This window comes from Argiope bruennichi, chromosome 3 (assembly GCF_947563725.1).
Source record: "Argiope bruennichi chromosome 3, qqArgBrue1.1, whole genome shotgun sequence".
Classification (NCBI taxonomy): domain Eukaryota; kingdom Metazoa; phylum Arthropoda; class Arachnida; order Araneae; family Araneidae; genus Argiope; species Argiope bruennichi.
In genome coordinates, this window is record NC_079153.1 from 42,517,925 (window position 1) to 42,538,524 (window position 20,600).

Consider the following 20,600-nt stretch of genomic DNA (forward strand, 5'->3'; position numbering starts at 1 on the left):
GAAAGATGTCTAGACTATAGATGTTAATTCTGAGTATCAAATTCTATCTACCTAATTTTGTAGTTACCGTGTTAAATTATAATGGAAGAGTCAGACGAAATCCATTAAATAATTGCATGTAGCAAAAGTATGTGACTTGAAGAATATTTATTCCACAGATAACATCATAGATCATTAGTTTACAATTTATACAATGGAAATAAAAATGTTAAATTTTTAGTTAAATACAATTCATATTCATTTTTTTGGCGGGGGAGGGGGGGGGGAGAAGTTCTATTATCCTGGATTTTTTTTTTTATATTCTTAAAAACAAATTCATGAGTTTGGTGCTTTTATTATCATGTGAGAACATGATGTTATTTTGGTTAGGGTTTATATGCTCAAAATCGCGCAGGCAATGAATATTGAAGCTCTAAATCGCGCAGGCAAGGAATAAAGCATAAATGGCAATTTTGATCATCATCTTTTAATCGCATATATTTTTTTTCCTGCTTTTACCAGTATTGCATTATTATTATGGCTTACTTCTTTGAAAGCAGATGCGTTTTTAAAAGGTTGACCTGCTTTTACCAGTATTGCTTTATGCTTCTTTGACAGCAGATTCGTTTTTAAAAGACTGACGTAGAACTATGACATCATAGCTGTTATTTCATCTCAAAATCGGTCGAGCTCCAAAACTTTGTTTGCCAGCTAGAAAAATTGTAAATGAAAGTTTAACTTCGAGATAGACTAAATTTCTCGAAGCGGATTTTGCCAAAATGTGATAGAAATCTACGAATTTGGTGTAATGACCATCTATCAAATTTCATTCGTTTAAATCAAAACGTTTTTGAGTTATCTTTGTCGCAGACACACAGGTGGATATTTTCTAAAAATATGTTTTTCGAACTCAGGAAAGTCTAAAACGTGGAGATTCATCAAAATCTCGAGTTTAATTTTTTTTTTTATGATTACTACATTTCCTCTATATGACAAAGTAATATATTAATATAGCCGGCGTCCTAGCATAGTGGTAGCACATCTTCCCCGTGATCTGGGCGTCCCGGGTTCGAATCCCGGTTCGTGCATGGCTGTTCTATCTGTGAGGTGTGTGAATGTACCCCCCTGTAAAAAGGGGTTGTGCAAGCGAATGTGTGAATTTCATCTTCATATGAGCTAAAAGTCAGACTTCTGCCCTCGGGTACTCAGGGGTCTTTACCCTCAGAAGCTACTGCACCTCATTTCCGTGGTAACGCGGACACGACATCATCAATATATTAATATAAAACATGAATAATAAAAAAAGGTTGTTTATTAACATTTGGAAATGGCCGACAAAATTCGAACCCTGAAGTCATGTTGATATCACGTTAAAGCAAATCGGCTGCAGGCTAGCTGCAGATTAAACATACATGAGACAAGCCTAAATGAAAGCCTCTATTTCAACTAATAAATATCAGTATAACTAACAAAAATGGAATATGTAGATAAAATCACTAATACTTACTTTTAATAAATAATCTAGCCTATGTCAAACCTAAATTACAAAGAATTTTCAAAACAAAAATGTAACGTGAAATACTTTTAACTAAAGTAATTATTAATAACAAACGCAATTATCTACATAAACTAAACCGAACCATCTATCTAAGAAGCTTTTAGTAACCAATTTATTTCTGTCAGAAGTTTTCAGCCCTGTCGTTCTCGGGAGGTTAATCATTGGTTAAACGAAGGTTAGGGAAAAAGGGAATTTTCATCTCTGTGTTTGCAAAGCGCTAAATAGGGATAAGATTTTTAATGAGGATCTTTTATGCGATCCTCTACCTGAAATAAAGATAAGGGAAAAGGAAACTTAAGCGTCGGGCTTTACGATCCCTCAAGTACTCGTTTTAAATGTCTTTTATACATTATCGCTGGTTTTTATCCTCGTCCCCCAAACAATGAAAAGCTCTTTAATTCTTATCAATGGATCGCCTGCTCTCCTGCAAGAGAGTAATTAAATGCAATTTAAATATGTAATATTAAATACTAGGTTCATTATTATATCTATACATTTTATAAACCCTAAAAAAAAGGACGGTGGATAAAACAGAATATATTTCGTAAAATACATGTATGAAATAAATTATCTTTATATAAGGCATTTAACAAGTAAGGGGGAAAAAATCAAGGAAAGTAAAAATAAAGAGTTCGCTTTTATTAGAGTATTAAAAAGTAAAACATAATTTTAATTAAAAATTAAGAGATGGAAAAACAAAACTAATAAAAAAAATGTGAAGAGCAGATAAAAATACTCTAAATAAAATGGAATTTTAATCAGACTTATATACAGAACGCTTTTTAAATTCTGAATGAAACTTCAAGAATTTTATTTCGTATAATAAAAATTGAGGAAGCTTTCAGAGCTTTAAGATTTAAGGATTATGTTTTTTCAATTTAAGATTTTTGATTTAAAAGAAATAATTCTACTTTTTTTATAATCTGATAAAAATGTGTTTTTATCAGATGTGTTATTATTTTTTTCTCAATATTTAACTTCTTAACTGATTTGCCCGAATATACATAGAATTGATAAATTTTAAATCTAATAAATTGAATGTAGACTATGTACATACATTATAATTTAATATGAAAATTATGGAAATTTATAAATATTTAAATTGTTCTGTAGAATCAATCAATCAAATCAAAACGACAACGCATTGTCAAAATAGAAAGTTTCCTCTTGTTAGATAGTAACGGAAATGCAACACATTTTATTATAAAACTAACCGCCTTTGGAGACCGCCGGGGAATATTGGTTGTGTTTGATTTCAATTAAATTTCTATTTCATGATTACCTCAGCTATGTCTTCTTAAGCTTTAAATTGTGATAGACATTAACACCGCATTATTTTTATAATTTTACATCTATTCTGTTTCCTGCGTACATGGACCTTCCTAATGGAATCAAGTTTCATGACATCATAATGGTATTAAAAATGTATCTATCCCTGGAATTCACCTATAAATTGCACATTTTCTATTGCGGCGATGTAATTTCATGTTCTGATTACTTACATAAACCGCACAAGTGATAAATACAAATTCCGGTCTTGAAAATAACCATTTAGATATTTTATGAAGCGATAAAAACGGTTTGAATGTATCAAGAGAAACAATGATTTTTTTTATAACAATAAAATCATCTTTGAAAATTATACCAAAAAATATAAATTTTCATTTTTTTTTCTATTCAGAAAAGATTAAAATTTTAATTAATCGTAGGTACACGCGGAAATCTCGGTTTATTTTTAATTAATTAAATTTTTCTGAAAGTCATTATCCGGTGCACATTACCACCCCCCAAATTATATTTGTACCAATTATAAGCTAAAATAAACGGTTTGCTCTGTCGATCGACAACATATAAACATACTTCACTTTCTATTATTAGTAGAAATATTATGGAATCTACAAATCAATTTCTCAAATTCACTCTCATTTGGTGATGACCAAATAATTATTTGAATGAATTCTGGCAATTAAGTAACAAAAATATTAAAATATTGTATTATTTTCAGGAATACGCAATCTTTCAAAATTTAAGAACTGACTTTATTTAAGAAGAATGTGAAAAATCGATCACAAATTTCGATATTGAAGAAATGAAATTTACGAATATGAAAGAGAGGTTACAAAAAATCTTCCAAAAGAAATAATAAAATATCCCGAATGACAACATCCATGTAAAGACAATTTCGTGTGATAATTTCGTGTTGCTTCTACTTCAAAAAGGATGCGGGTTTTTTTTCTCCAGAAATTGTTGACTTAAACTACAAGGTTATTTCGTGTATTTCATAAATGTTATTTTTTGTATATACATTACATATGAATCACGAATTTAAAAAAAAAAGTTAGCAAACTTTTAAAATCTAATTACAGTAATAAATTCTATTTATTGTGAAGGAAAATCTAGCAGATTTGATTATACATATTTCAGTTATATTCAGTTCCCAAGACTACACTAATTATAAGCGGCATCAATTATTCTAAAAAATTATTTCTTATAATTCTAGGCAGATTCAGCCTTTATATAATCGTAGTATTCTTTATGATTTGATAAGAAATCACTCAAATACACTCAGGTATCAATTTATATATTTGAAAAAAATGTCCAACAAGAATGAGTTATTATTACGAATTACTTTCTTCACAAATTACCAGTTTCTTCTTATTGCTAAATGAGTTTGACTTAAAGAAAAACGTTAATTTTGATATTTCGTTTCTAGGGTTCTAAGGATTTCGTTTCTAAGATTTCTAGGAGTACGATTAAAGGCTTCTAAAATATTTTTTCAATGATGCTATTTGCGATAAAAAAATCTCTTGTCACGTTCCTACAATTGATAATAAACTAAAACAAAAATAGTAGTATCTTCCAGGAAGATTAATTCATGATTACGTAAGATAAATTGAACTAAAAATTATTTGGGAAATTTCGATCTGCAGAAACTTTCCTAAAGTCGTATCATGAGAACCATTGTAATAGGTAGTCTTCCTTAAAAATATATCTAAAAGATGAATAATTTCTCTATCAACTTCATGTAGTGATAAAAATATTTAAAAATTTTTGTATATTACTTTTTGTATATTTACCTGATAGTATTGTATGTCAATTTCTTGCTTTCGTTTAAAATTTTCGGATCTGCCTGTACAATATTATCTGCCTGTACAATATTAATTGATACTGTTTTTCAGTACTGATAAGACATTGTGTTGTACTGATTCATTGTGTCGTCGCTGTTACTAAACTCCTCGAGATAGCCAGATGGTGGATCTTTTCACCTGGGTGGTCTCGAATCTGTTCATTAGCGACTGCAATGAAAGACCACATATGGAATTCCTCGTCTCAAAGGTATTGGTAGTACCTTCAAAGAGAAAGGGGTGTCTAAACATCTGTATGCTAGATGTTTCTCTTCGTGAAAGGACCTTCCCACGACCCATTGACTGTGCTGAGAGAGCACATGGCTGAACCCCGATTGGCCAAAGGAGAGCTCAAATGACCAATGTAAATTAAGAGTCGGGGATTTTTTTTAGAGAGGAGAGAAGAAACGAATTGCATGAACTGTTGGACTACTCCCAAGAGTTCGGAGTCTGAAAAACTACCCCTGCAATGGTTGTGTTGACGAGATGAAGAACTGAGTTTCAAGTAAACCTTCGATTTTGACTGTTGTATCTACTACTACAGGTGTAAAAAACTATTTATTTAACCAAGATTAAAACAAGTTGTTCTTTGTATATATATAGGGCTGTAAAATAAAGAATTGTCTGGAAATTCTGCTTCGTTATTTGATCAGTCTTGATCACGACATTACAATACATTCTTTTTTTTTTTGAGCTTTTAATTAACTGCTTTGTATTTAATAAATAAGTTTATATTATAATCATTTTACATAATATCACAAATAGAAGTAATGATTACGTATTTTTTTCGGCTGAAAAAATCGGTTTGCTCTAAAATCTCATTTTTACGCTTTCTGTTTCTTTCCTTTTCTCTTAATCTAAGTCTATTGCATCGCTAAAATATTTGATTTTTTTTTCTGTTTCCACAATATTTACGAACTATTATGAAGGTTCATTTTTACTACCCTATGAAATCATTCTATTAAACTCGGCCATTACATATTTCTTCAGAATGAAACAATTGCACCGTTCATATAGCTCATTTTTTTGAGCTTCATATTTCTTTCCTGTCCTTTAGATCTATTTATAAATCTATTGCATCGTTAAAGTATTTAATGTACTCCACCAATATTTCCTAACAGCATATAACGACCATTTTTATCTATCTCGAAACCGTTTAATTATACAAAGCCATTATATATTTCATCAGAGTGAAAAATATTGTATTGTTCAGAAAGCTTCATATATTTTTGCGCTTTCTATCTCTTTCCTTTTCTTCTTGAAGACGTACTTTTTGTTGAGTTATGGAAAGTCGAGCGAAAGAAATGAGAAAAAAGTATATAAAATTTTTTTAAAAAAAATGCCGATTTTTCTCTCCCGAAATATCTAATAGTTATTCGAGACTTTTTCGTCGTTGAAAAGAAATGTTTCCGAGTTGAAAGTTTGGGAAGTTCGTCCTCGTAAATATTCGACATAAAACTCTTCTTAGAATTTATTGCTCTTATCGAAAAGTGAAAGCTGGCGTCGCTGCCAGAATGTATTCAAATTAGGGAACACAGTTATGGGAATCTTTAATCTTTGCATTTCGAAGTGGAGAACTTTTTCTTGCAGATGGCAACATCTCGCAACTGTGCCCAAATGCATTGTTCAGAGGTTTTTTTTACTTTTCTTTTTTTCAGATTATTGTTATTATAATTTTCATTTTGCAACTTTTTACCCTTTGTAAACAATATTCCGTTTTTATATTTGCTTACATCTTTATTTTATAGTTTTTATTATTCGTGGTGAACAATGTCCATTCTTATTTTCTTTTGATATTTATGATGGTAATGTAGGATTTCTTCCCAGCTTTGAAATTGAGAAGACTTCAATTTTGAAATTCAATTCCTATTCAAGGTATGCAATACAGATAAGAGTGATATCAATTAATTACATTAGGAATAAAAGATCGAGATTGCCTATTTTTAACATTGAGCATCTTTACAGATTTCTAAAACTTTTCTAAATTTCACTGTTTAATATTGTTATTTTCCTGGGGAAGAGATAGAATGGTTAGGAAAAAAACTCTGGTTAATAAAATGAGTAGATTTACTCAACACTCTCGAATCTTGATTGGCTTTTTAAAATTGAATAGGAGTATGGATAAAGTAAGCAATGATTTATATATACAAAATGAGTCAATTAATTTTAATAAAAGTATAACAAATTTTCTTTCTTAACATTTATTAAACAAAAATGACCATCTTAATATGACCAATCCTTATTCCCTCCTTCATCTAGCATCTTGCACATCACTTCCGAATTTCCATGCCGAGTTCTAGAAAAAAAATCGATAAAATAAAATTCGAAATAGTTCAGAAAATTTTTATGGCATTTCAAAATGTTTAACTTCTTTTGTATACTGATTTTAAAAGTTTAATAAAACAAGACATTATCAAAATATTCAGTGCTCAAATCTTTTTAGATTTTTCCCACATTAGCCGTCGGTAGTCTTTTGATGATTTGTTGGGGGAAATGCATTTATAATATCTAATTAAGACAACAGATGGTAGCATAAGTTCTTATTTACGTGCTCATTAATATCATTTTCTGGAAGAGAAATTATGTCCCTGGAAAGGTTGAACTGCAGATTTCAATTCCAAAGAAAGACAATAAATTCAATTAGACAAATTAGCGCCTCATTAAGACGAAAAACTTTTGTATTTAAAGTTTTTCAATAACTGCAATATTTTAGAAGTTAGGGGCTAAAAAGAGATTTTCATCCATAATTTTGCCTGAAATTAAATTCACGAAATATTAAAGCAGATGAAAAGGAGCCTAAATTTGTCTTTTAGCTTGACGGGGGAATTTGTTTTACCTTTTTACATATGATACATATCAAGTTGAAGTATTATAATCATTAAAATAGTTGGTTTTCGGACTACCCTGAGCTCGAAAGAGACATTTTTGGTATTATGTCTGTCTGTCTGTCTGTCTATCAGTCTGTAAACGCACACAATCACCCAAAAAGATTTTGAATGCAATTTAGCAACACTGGAACTTATTTTAACGAGTATAACGAATCTTATTCGTCATGTGAAACACCAGTTAAGAGAAAACTTTTTTCATCGAAATTCACGTTAAATAGGACAATATGTTCCATTATGAAAAACAAAAAACAACAACACTCAAACTAATTTATAACAATACAATTTAATATTTATAATGCATGTTTTTTTATAGTAAAATTGTTTAAAGATATTACGCGAGTCGCGACGCTTCAAAATTTGTCAAAATGGGAGACAGCATTGTCATTAAATGAATTTGTATCATGCACAGCTAATATATCAAATATTTTATTGCTGGAAACGTAAGCAATGATTTTTTACTATTTTCTCGCCACTTTCAATAACTTTGGCATAAAGTTTAAAGAAATCATGAGAAAAATTTTAACAAATAAAATTTAATATTAACAAGATAATCTTAATTTTATTTAGCTACTGATTAAAATTAGTATAGTTTTAAGATTTTTGATATAGTTCGAATGTAGCTTCGATTAAATTAACAATATCTGCACAGTTTATTCGAAAGAAAATTCGTGCTATAAATGATATTCTAGGCAATTTTTGAGCTTCAATATGCAACTTCTACTATTAAAATATTTGTTTTAATCAGGTTAAAAGAGCGGCAGACGATTTTTCAAAATTTCAAAGGTTCGCAAATAATAATCAATTACAGGAAAAGTTAAATGAATAATAATGAATTTTGTAAATTCATCATTTTATTTAAATATTATTCATTTCAATTTAAACAATTCCTTAAATACCAAATGTTTAATAGTAACTATGGACATAATAAATTAAATTTAAAAGAATAGTATAAAAAGTTTTCTAAAAATTTGAATAAATAAATTATTTTAGTAGATTTTTCAGGGAAAAAAATTATGGATCTGTGCACAAAAGATAAAATATTCTATTGGTTTCTACAAAAATTAGCATATAAATGGTAGGTAAAATAGGTAATAGAAATTATCATCGAATATTCCATAAAACTCAATTTAATTTTGTTTAAAATTTCAGCTAAAACTCATTCGTTCATGAAGATAATCTGAGAAGGAAGAAAAGATTAAATAAAACAGCAGATAAAATTTTTATAACAACCCAAATAAGGAAATAATTGGATAAAATTTAATTGAACTAGGCAAATATCCCATTTTAGAAAGCTATTTCTTCGAAAATCTTGCACTTTCGAACGTAGTATAAGAAAAAAATAGTTAAAATGTTAAATAATAAAATAGAGAAATAAGTAATGAACAGCGTAAGATATTTAAGGGAAAAAAAATCTGAAATAAGATTTGCAAGAATGATAGAATTATTTTACCAGGAATTAGAAGACATTAAAATGTTTTTGAAATTAAATAAAAATCCTTTCTGAAAATTTTTATTTAGCTTAATTTGTCCCATGTTTATAAATATGGAATTTCGTAATCAATTTTCCCACAAGCTTCTGATAAGCTTGAATTTTCGAATTTTGTGGCAACGCTTTTTTAATACTTTCAGAATTTAATCGTCAGTTAATCGATTAACATTGTTACATTTTGATTCCAAACGAACGACACTAACTGGCAATGGATTATTCGTAATTTGTTGAATACAAGATTCAGTAATATTAATAATAATGACGTTAAAGACTAAAAAGTAGGAAATAATTAAAACAAAAATTTTCTAATTATTACATTAATAAAAGCGAGTTTTAAAACAATTGTTTTTATTAAATTAATTCGTCAGTATTTTAAATGAATGAAACCAGTTTAAGGCAGCTATCGGATTTATCTTAATTAGAAGTGTAATACATATAGAACGCTAGAAACAAATTAGAAAATATACAAATAAATTATTTAATGGACATCAAAATCACAATTTTTATTATAAGAAATTTATTCAATATTAATAATTTTTCCCTCGTTTGCTGCAAAAAAAGGAGAAATAGTACAAAAACTTTCACTACTAGTTTAATAAAGGAGAATCCCATTTCACTATTTTAATAAAAATAATATCTAAATGTGAAGTATCCAATAAATCTAATAACACTAAACTTTAAAAAAAATTTATCCATTCAGTTTTAGTTAAACAAATAAAAAAAAACATTAAAAAATTGAAAGGATAAAAAATTTGTAAATAGAAAAGTTATATAAAAATATTCGATAACTGAAGAGTTTTATTCTAGTGAAACGGAACACTCGTTTTTAAGGAAAAATGTCGTAATATGTTAAATTGTCACCTCCTGGCGCCAACGCTTTTCTCTGAATAATAGATAAGAAATGAAAGAGCGCCAACAGAGTTGAAAGAACAACTCACGGAGATATTTTGTTATGGTGAAACTCGATTATGAATACAGCGACAAAAAATCGTTTGCAGCCGTTTTTTTCATAAACAGTCTCGCATATAAAAGCATACAAAGAGAAGGATATATATATATATATATATATATATATATTAATAATTAAAGATTTTGCCGAGAGTAAAAAATTTATTAAATGAATGTCCAAAGCATAGCTGATAAGTTTTTTTAATAAGTAAGGGCTGCTTATGAGTTAAGGATTAAGTATTTTTTTTTCTTTTCGATGAAATAGGTATTTTAGAAATGTAAAAGCTTTAATAAACTAAATTTAATGGAAAGATAAATTAAAGGAAAAGAAAATGTAAACACTGTTTATTTAATGCCTAGCAATCAGTGGATTTTATAATGATATGAAATCAATATCTGTGTCGATCAATTTTTTTTATTGCGAATATAATAAGCCGTCTGAGTTGACTAAATGTTAGCTTACCATATAAATGGTAATAATTTATTCACGACAACCAACTGATGAGTTAAATTTTTTATAACAGAAATTATTTAATATTAATAAAAAAATTTATTAGAGGAAAGTTAAAATATAACTTATATTTGCAGAATACTTAGAACATTTCGACTGGTTAATTATGTTTGCTAACTGACGAATAATAGCTCGTGAGTTGAAATTGGAGAATCTGCTGTTATTTTATTTTGTGATATATTTGAAAACCAAGGGGGAGGGGGCAGATCACACTTGAAGATGTATCTCGGCCCCATGGCTTCCATCATTACAAATAATAAAAACAAATGTATGCGTTTTTGAGCTCCAAAGACCTGACCATTTGATATATAGCTGCCAAACTTGGCGCATATATATTCTGGACGGTAAAAAAGTGCATCTCGGAGAAATTTAATTAAATTTCTAATTACATTTTTTGCAAAAAGAAAGCTGAAATTTGTGGATTTTGCATGACAACTCGAAAATATAATTACAAAAAAAAAAAAAAAGGTTTTTATACTGTTACAGAATTTTAAAAAAAATCAATGATATCAGTTTTATAATCGTGGGATTTTTCCCTAATTTTTGGGAATTTTTTAAAACATTTTTTTTGCCTAACTTCCAACAATAGATTCACATTGTTGATCAAATCTCAAACCGCTTATATTATTTCATCAAATATTTAATAGTGAATTTTCTTCGATTGTGAAAACTACGAAAGAGGGATTCTATTTAATATCTGTGTAGTTTATAAGATAAAGAAAAAGTGAATTTGCGATACTGCTAAAATTAAAAGAAAGATGAATTGGGCAACTGAATGTTTAATTGTTAGCATTATGATATAATGGGACTGGTTTCCATTAGAATTATTGTACACAATAAACAAAATATGCAAGAACGTTAAATCGTTTTAATTCAACTACAATTTAATGGAACCATGGAAATGAAAATTTTTCTAAGCAGTTTAAACTGAAATTAAATATAATCAGTAATCCTGGCAAAACAGCTGCTAGTCAAAGTTGGCTAATCTCTACTAATAATAAAGATGGAAGTATGCACGTTGTTTTTTTCTGCCTGTATTGACGCTTCACTGGCCAGATCGCTTGATTTTAGCTGCTACCAGATTTGGAATATACATACCTCGAAGAGTGGAAATGTGCAACTGAAGTGGACTTGAAACAGCATTTAAATGATTTAACTTAAATATAATTAATAACAATGTTTTTTGGCTGTCTGAAAACTACTTAGTTATCATGATCAATATTATTTAATTCGAGTTTAATACGAATTCGTTTAACTCGAATACAACATTCGTTTTTAAAAACATTAATAATTCGTCGCACAAAAAGCAAGACGATAGGATATAAAACCCTTTAAATATATAGTTATCAGAAAGCAAATACAAGTATTAATATAATGTGGATACTAACAAAATTTCTGTTGTATTTTAGCTAATATCGTACTTTTTTGGAGGAGAGGGGGTATTGAAGAAAAAACGTTACAATTCTTTAATCAGATCAGTGTACGTGAATTAAAGATGTTTTATATGCATTTCTAGAGAGATAATGTATTCCAAGAAACACAAATTATCTTTCTCCATAATGGTATCGTAATTTGGTCAAAACTTCTCAGGTTAAAGTCATTATTTTACAACAGAACACAATATTCTTCACAGAACTATAAAGCTCTATTGAGAATAAAATTTGCAGACAAAATGATACAGGCGTTTTCTATGTAATGTAAGTAAAAAAATAATTATTCTTCACTACGAATTTTTTTATTATTGTCTACATTAATTTATATCTAGACTTTTTTTTTTGTATGAATGAATTGCTCTTTTATTGAATCTGCGCATGGCCATAACAATAAAGATTGCTTAATCTTTTGTTGCTACCAATATAATACCAAACAATTATCGTTCACGGATGCAAAGATTTTATAATAGTGTTCTTACTTGGGTGGGGCAAAATTCTTCGAGGTGTTCAGTAGCTCTTCAATCTGCATTATTGCAGTTCACTATAATCATGTTCCTTTGAAAAGTAAAATTCACGAAATAAAATTATGATTAATGCATCAAACGTCATTCAATATAAGGTATTTGATTAGTTTTCTTCAGGTAAATAACAAAATTTGAATTTTTTTGAATACATAAAAAACAAGTTAGAGAATTACGTGACTGGTTCGGGTTTCATTCAACAGATTTTATTTCACCTCGACGGTGGTCCAAAAAGTGCGAAAAGGTAGCCAACGCAAGAATAACAATTTTCTCCAGGCAGACCCAAGTTAATTAGCACGTTTCGGAAGGCAAAGCTTTCATGATTAATGCATCGACTCGCGCCACTCAAAAAACATCGATACTTTTTCATTAAAAATTTTAATAAGAAATACCCATCCATCAACCGAATGTCAGGTGTACGTGGTGTTAAAAACAAGAGCCATGAAAAATGATGCCTAACAAGTTTAGACGCAAAAAAATTCCATAACCAGCACGAAAACTATCGACCCATTCATTAAAACCTAATAACGTTCCTCATAGTGAACAGGAAAGAAAAAAAAAATAATAATCCTTACTCTCTTGAAGAGGTTGGTAGGCATAGCGCTGCAGCTTCCGGCCATTTAAATGTATATCCAATGGCTCGGATCATTAATTTAGAAATATGATTTATCTTAAATCCAGTAATTTAATTACATCGGAGCGGGCAGATTGAACATCCTGTAGTTTTAATCAAACTGGAATTAATCACCTTGATGAATCGGTGCGAGCCCTAACCAATCACTCGGCCGAGCACAGAAATGGTTAGGAAGTGGAATCATATTTTCGCTCCGATAATCCGGCCGAGATCTTCAAGGGGGTTAATTAGGGGAATTTGGAAACCCCTTCGCGATATCTTCGGATTACTCGGATGGAAAGCGGGGTATGGTAGTTATAGCAATACAACGCAGCAGGCATAACCCATTATGAAATAGACTTGATGACAATATAGTTTCGGGAAATTATTGTGAAGTTCTGGTTCGTGAAGAAATAGTAACAATAAATACAAACATAGAAATATATGACCAAATGTTATAAGAACTGTCACAATTTACGAGGATTAGATTAGGATTGTACTTCCTTTTTACTTTCACGTATACGTAGTAAAGAGAATCGAATTATTATACATTTGATTAATCATCACACAAATTCGATTTCGAGATTATGATGAATCTCCACGTTTCAGATCTTCCGGAGCACGATAAATAAATTTTTGAAAAATGTCCGTCAATCTATGACAAAGATAACTCACAAACACTTTGAGCAAGATGGATGAAATTTGGTATAAGGTCTTTAAATTAAATTTATAGATTTTTTTTAAAAATAATTTTGTGCACAATCTGTTCAAAGGAAATCTGTCTGTCCGAATATAAGTTAACTCAGTAACTACAAAATGAAGAGATCTAGTTAGATAAGATTCGGTATACAAGTTTAACATCTATAGTGTAAACACCTGTCAAATTTTGAGACAAATCCAACTATGGATTGACTGCCTGTCGACCTGTTCTTTCAGAAACATGGGAACATGAGAATTCAAAAATGCAATGACATAAATATATCAAATTTGGTATTGGATTTTGTGACTACAAATGCAACTTCGTGTCAAATTTTTTGTTTCTATCGGTTGAAAAAAAAACTTATCTAAGACACAAATTCAATTTTTAGATATTATTAATGCATGCCGGTGATTAATCGCCAAAAAATTCGGCATGGATGACACGACAGATTCAGTAAAAATGCCAAATTCATTCCAAAAGTTAATATTTTGTAGCCATTGTACGCCAATGCCATGCAAGACGATCTCTGACATGAATATAAAATTTGATCCAAATCGTTAGAGTCGTTTCCGAGATGCACGAAATAAATTTATATACGTATATATGCAATAATTGAGCGTTTAAAGTTATTATATTAAAGTTATTGGAATTTAACGGAATTGCTTTAGTTGCAATAAGGCATGTTTTTAAGATCAGGTTCTGTGTAAGAGAAAGAAATCTGCACAATTTTCAACAAAATAAGTGAAAGATACGCATTTAAAAAAGAATTATTGGAATATACATAATGTATTATTTAAAAACATAAAAAATAATTATAGAATAATTGATTAGAAGAATGTCTTGATAACTTCAAGGTTCAGATACAGGCTGATAATATTATTATTTTCAGCCTTTTTACAACGTGTTACATTGCGCATTTTTTAAAAGTTAAAGATATAACAAAACTAAAATAATAATAGCAATACATTAAGTGCCTTCATTTGATCTTAGAACTTCCAATTCATAATTAATTCAAAGAAAAATTCCAAGTAATGTGATTTTAAAGATTATATTATTTATTTCTGCCAATTTAGTTAAAGCTAATTGCAATATCTTTACTTAACTTTTTTTAAGAATTAAAATATTCTTTATGAAATATAAAAGTCTGTAAAATAGTGGCTTCATAATTAGAGGAAACTCAAATTAATCTCCATCATATCTGTCATTTTTATCAGATGATATATCTTAAAATTTTTAATTAGATTCATTATAGCGTAAAAACTTCTCGTCTGGAATATTAAGCTCTAATTAATGAGATAAAAAAATCGTCTGGGCAGATATGTAAGAAATAAATTTCATACATTGCAGCATGATAATTGGCTTTAAGATATGTCGCTTATTCTTGGAAATAAAGTCTAACTTTCTGAAAAATTCATCTGAAATATAAAATAGGCAAGATAATCTAAACATTACTGAGTTCAATTGAATAATACGAGTTTAAATAAATTGGTATAATCGAAAAGACAATTTTCCAAATTTCATAATATTGTAAAAATTTCTTTTTTTTGAGACATTTTTCGTTGTTATTACTGAAATACGCTCATGAACAAATTTTTTAATTAATTGAAATTTATTAAAATTTAGAAACCATATTCTTGTGGGCATGATCCTCTTTTTCGTTTTAACATCTGTTTCTACGAAATTTCATAGTTTTGAATCCAACAGTCTGCTTTATGATACATCGAAAGAGAAGCATTCATTTTCGTTGTTATTAAATTCAAATTTTCATTTTTCGTTTTATTCATTTAAACACCATTAAGTCTATTACTGAAATGTGCCTTATTTTGGTAACATAATGATATTCCGGCATTGCTATCAAACAACCGTTTTCAATATTGCTTCTAGATGGTTATTCATGTGCAACTGCCATAACACGATTCTTCATGAATGTAGTGCTTTTTTAGCCCTTACTTCCACACAGGGGGGAAAAAAATGGACAATGTTCGCGCGATGCTCGAATCTCGAACACCTGTACAGTCAAATTTAGTAACCAGCATGGCGGACGGGCATCTCAATATTCTTAGCTTTTTCGAAACCTTATACAAGCTTTATATATTACGGAAATGGTCCAGCAGGTATACTATGAAAGTAGTACACCACCTTAGAAAATAGAAAATAACAAAAAACACAAAGCATAGATAACAAAAACGCAGCCGAGATGAACGGAAAGAACAATATTTGTAAAAACTAGTAGCAGAAAAGCATACAATATATTGAAAATCATAGCGCTCAGCCACATCTGTTCTCAATATGATTAGCACTTCAAAGAGAGAATTTATCTTCCTGCGAGCACTTCTCCTTTTATCATCATCTCCCAAAAGAGTATGGAATTTTTCAAAAGAATCTCCAGAACTCAGGTTCTAACAGAGATAGAGCCAAAATTCTAGTATTTTCCAGAACCATAATTTTTGTTGTTAAATATCCTTTCGTGGATAAAATTTGGAATCATTGGTTTGTCATCCATTATAAATTTCTGTAAATTTTTCTTTCCAACAATGACACGAAATTGGCAAGAAAACTGTATTACAGATGCGTAAAAATATTTGTGCTATCTGTAATCTTCAGTTAATCAACAACAAATTATATTATTGTAATGCACTGATTATTGAATTCTGTCCTCATATTTGCGATTACTCTCATTGTTATTACGTGATAATAATAATCTAAATAACTAGAATGACATTTTGATAGTTATTTGAATGATTACTCAATTACTGATCTGAACACATAAAACGACATTGTGAACTACTGCTTTTGACATTTTTTCTCAATAGAACATTTACTCATAATATTTATCTCAATAGAACCTTTACTCACTGACATTTATCTCAAGCTGAGATAAATAACGCTATTACGCACTCCATTTTCCATTATACAGCAACCGATTTAATGGTCTGAATAATTGAAAGATCGTTGAGATCTGTTTGTGGCTGCCTGTAAAACATGGATAAAACAATCACAAAAATCAACATGAAATAGAGTTTTATTAATTATCGGAAAATTTCCACTATGCCATTTTTATGCATTATTCTACGATTCAATTAGTGCTAATATATTTCTTTGAACTTTTCTAAAAAAAATTGCAACGAGTTTTTCAAAAATATTGTACCCGATATTCACATAATCAGGAAGAAGGTCACCGCAGTTCTGGCATTTTCTGGATGATTGACTCGGCCAGGGATGGAAGGAGATAACAATAAGAAACAATCTCCCGACAAAACAACAAAAGGAAGGCCTTTCGGAACAAGTGAGTGATAAAACCTTGTTACGGGCAGACTCCTTTTTTTATGGACAAAGAGAAAGAGAAAAATAAGCGAAGGAAAAGCAAGTTATAGCTCCAGCGTTGATCCCTGTAATGGTTCTTTCGTTGAAAAAAACATTTTGGTCTATAAAAAATAACGACAAAAGTAAAATTCATCTTCTCCAGCCAGAAGAAACTGGGACTCTTGTTATGTGCGCTTAAAAATACGACGAAATAAACATACCGGAAAACATGCTCTATTCTTCTGCAAAAAGTAAAGACGGAAGGGGAAAAAAAAGGATTAACTTTGGGAAACTTGATTTTTAAAGAAATCAGAGAACTGAACAGCCAGTAAACTAACGAAGACACCGGGTATGTTATATATCTTCGTATACATATCTGTATACTTAGTTGGACCTACCACTAACTTAGTTCAGAAAGAAACCTGGGAAGCATTTGTTATCTCCAGTTGGCAACAGGATGAGGGAGTCGTAAAGAAAAAAAAGGTATGTGACAACCGGCAGACACCAGCTTGATTTACAAGGGGAACATTCAGCTTCCCAGGCGAGGAGTGTGGATCTTCTAATAAGATAATATTTAAAAAGATATTTATGGCCTGTTTTTGTCCTGTTTCACATACACGAAAGCTTCCGTTATTATTAAAACAATTCAGTCTTAATAAAGCAAGACTGTTTTTCCGATGGTAATTACTTTTCATTTTAACAGAAACAGTACAATGCTAATAATGCTCTGGGAAATTTGTATTAAAAATGTTTTTAATAGCGCTCATTTAAAAATTAGTAGAGCATACGATAAAATAATCTAAAGAGGCGCCCTAATTTTAAAATTTATTCCGTATTAATTGAATTATTTTCTGAAGAAATACTTGCACGGCAGATGCACGATAAAACTTCTTTCAGCAACCTAAGATATTTCTTAAAAGAAGAAAAATAGTGTAACGTCACAGGTCAGCGATAGCATACATAATTATGTGACTATAAGCAGATTTAAACAATTGACTTTGAATTTTTAATAGTTTTCAAATGTTGCTTAGAATTTTGCAAAATACCTTTTGGGCTTATGAATTTCATCGGGATACAAAATTTGATTTTCATTGATAGCTTGTCAAGTGCATTTTTATCACAGAAAATTTTAATGTTCTTTTACTAATACTTAGAAGGGTATCAATCAAAATGATTCTTAAAAAATATTTACTAATAGAATGATACTCATATGATTTGAAGTCTTCTAGATATTATTAAAAACTGCATTATAAAGCTTTACTGCAGAGTTGAAAGGGCTCATCTTTAAGATAGCTGAAAGATTTATATGGTTTATTCAGATTTAAAAAAAAAAGAAATAATGTTTTATCAGGAAAAAAGAGTCAAAAATAATATGAAACATTGTGGCGTCTGCAGATGAGGTTTGAGAAAGTAATTAATGTATTAATGTTTAAAAAGCATTCGACATCTTATGAATACTATGAAGTAGCCAAGCTTATTTGTTACCAATTACATAACAGCTAATAATACGATAACTAAATCCACTTACTTATATTCATATTTACTTTAAACCACATTCGTCTTAAGTCTGGCCATGATTCAAAAAAATCGTCTTCAGGGAAACGAGTTAGAATCGTCAAAGCAATGGTTAACTTCCTTTCTCATTCACTCAGCTACAATAATGAAGAATGGCTTACAAAGCCAATAGTGACTTTTCTAGGGTCTCCAGAGATGATGATCTTTTTGATTCAGGTCATTAATGGTTGGAATCCGATTGCGACATACATAGCGGATTCTCAATCTGGATTCTGTCAGACATTAGAAGCTCAATTCAACACTTGGTCAACTGGCATAGTGTGAGTGAATATATATGGGAGTGAATATACTCAAAACCTAAAATGCCTTTCCTTGTCTCATCAGATATACCTACAATGTATACTCTCTCATGTTGGCATCGAGAGAAATGAGATTGCAGGCATCCTGGCTAAAGCAGGAGCTAGTGATGCCTATGTGCTTACTGAAACTCTTATCTATGTGGAAATTTTCTCGAAGCTAAATGTCAAAATAAAACCACTTGGCTTGTCCCACCAGTTCATCCCTGGTATAAGAGTAATCGTCCAGGGGACTCTCTGACTTAATTGTAGTAGGCAGGATCAGATTACTCTGACTTGCTTTCTCAGTAAGCACATTAGAACTATGAAATATTCTGAGGGTTCTAAGCGCTTTGAAGTCCACCCTAACTGTTTTACGTAAAAGGCTTCTTATTTGTCTGAGCTTCTCTGAGTAGGATCTTATTGATCATTGTTAGTACTTTACTTACTCAGAGTGCACAATTTCATAGACCTGTTCTTGGGGGATGTGCAAAAACAATATTTATTGGTGTGGTAGGAAAGTTATTAATATCAAGTGCCATCCTCGTTAGCTAACAATTTCTCACCATTACAAGGTCAGTTCCGGAAAACATTTCGTGTCTGACCTTGTCATTGGAATGGACCAAATTATAACGATAACCTAATAGTTAAACCAACCAATCGAAGATTCAGATATGTGATATTCGTTTTTTTAAACCCAAATTGGTACACTCACTGACAATACAGTACACTCCTGAGTATTCGGTTCGTGACTATCCGACTTCCGTATTGTTCGCCCTAGTTTTCTTTTATTGTAATTAAATGAGGAAGTCAAGGCATCTGTTAAGTAATCTATTAAAGACTTTAACAAAACCTAAAAACTGTAAGTTTTGACTCTGATCTTAGGCTTATCTTTTCATATCTGTGCATAGTTTATCAGTAAAAAATAAAATAAGTTTGAGTCAATTTTTTTAAGAATTAGGCCTACGATTTACGTTAATATTTCGTTTATGTTTTCTGCATTTAAGTCGGGCATTACAGAATTTATGTTAAAATGTGAACAGTTTATATCCTTTAACTTACTTTTTCTATATATTGTGCGATACCCAGACCTAGCCAGAGGCCAAGCGGGAAACTTGATGGGACCGAAGTGCAACCCCCCCCCCCCACCACCACCACCTAGCACGAAGGAACAAATTACACTCGATGACACTGGACCCTTGCAAACAATAAAGAACCCTCTAGAGAAAACGCATATTAATACAGAAAAAGAATTTTAAAAAAACATTACATTTTACATTACATTCTTACTTTTTCTATAATAATTCTTGAAACATGCAGTGCAGTATTCAAACATATATAAACTACTAGTACAGAGCCTTCTGTTTTAACTCAACACATTACCTACAACTGCTTCTATGATTCACCGGGCCGTCGCTGCGTTCATGTTGCTATAAATAGAGGACTTAGTATTCATTAAGAAGTGAGAAAATACGTATTACCGTGAGTTTTGGATAAAAACTTTGTCTTCTGGAGGGCAAAGAAATGCATTCGTTGAACTGCGGCCTATCCGGCTTTTTTGTTATCCAGCCTGTCCTTCCTTCACATTAGGCCGGATATTAGGGAGTGCACTGCATTTAATAAATCTTATCTTAAATAATCATCTTTGGTTTGGACATGATTTGGACTTTTCGATCCCATCT

At 30.3% G+C, this 20,600-nt stretch overlaps 1 protein-coding gene across 2 annotated transcripts in view; it reads right to left on the reverse strand.

Annotated features, from left to right (window-relative positions):
* Positions 1 to 20,600, reverse strand: part of LOC129963437 (ephrin-B2-like) — a 396,859-nt gene that overhangs the window by 62,104 nt on the left and 314,155 nt on the right. The window contains exon 1 of one of the 2 annotated variants that reach the window (XM_056077800.1): positions 12,411 to 12,487. The exons of the other annotated variant lie outside the window; for it this stretch is intronic. Within the exon in view, the coding sequence (XP_055933775.1) occupies positions 12,411 to 12,460 (50 nt within the window). The 5' untranslated portion in view covers positions 12,461 to 12,487. Of the gene's footprint in view, positions 1 to 12,410; positions 12,488 to 20,600 lie in introns of those variants that run through there. 2 annotated transcript variants of the gene reach the window in all.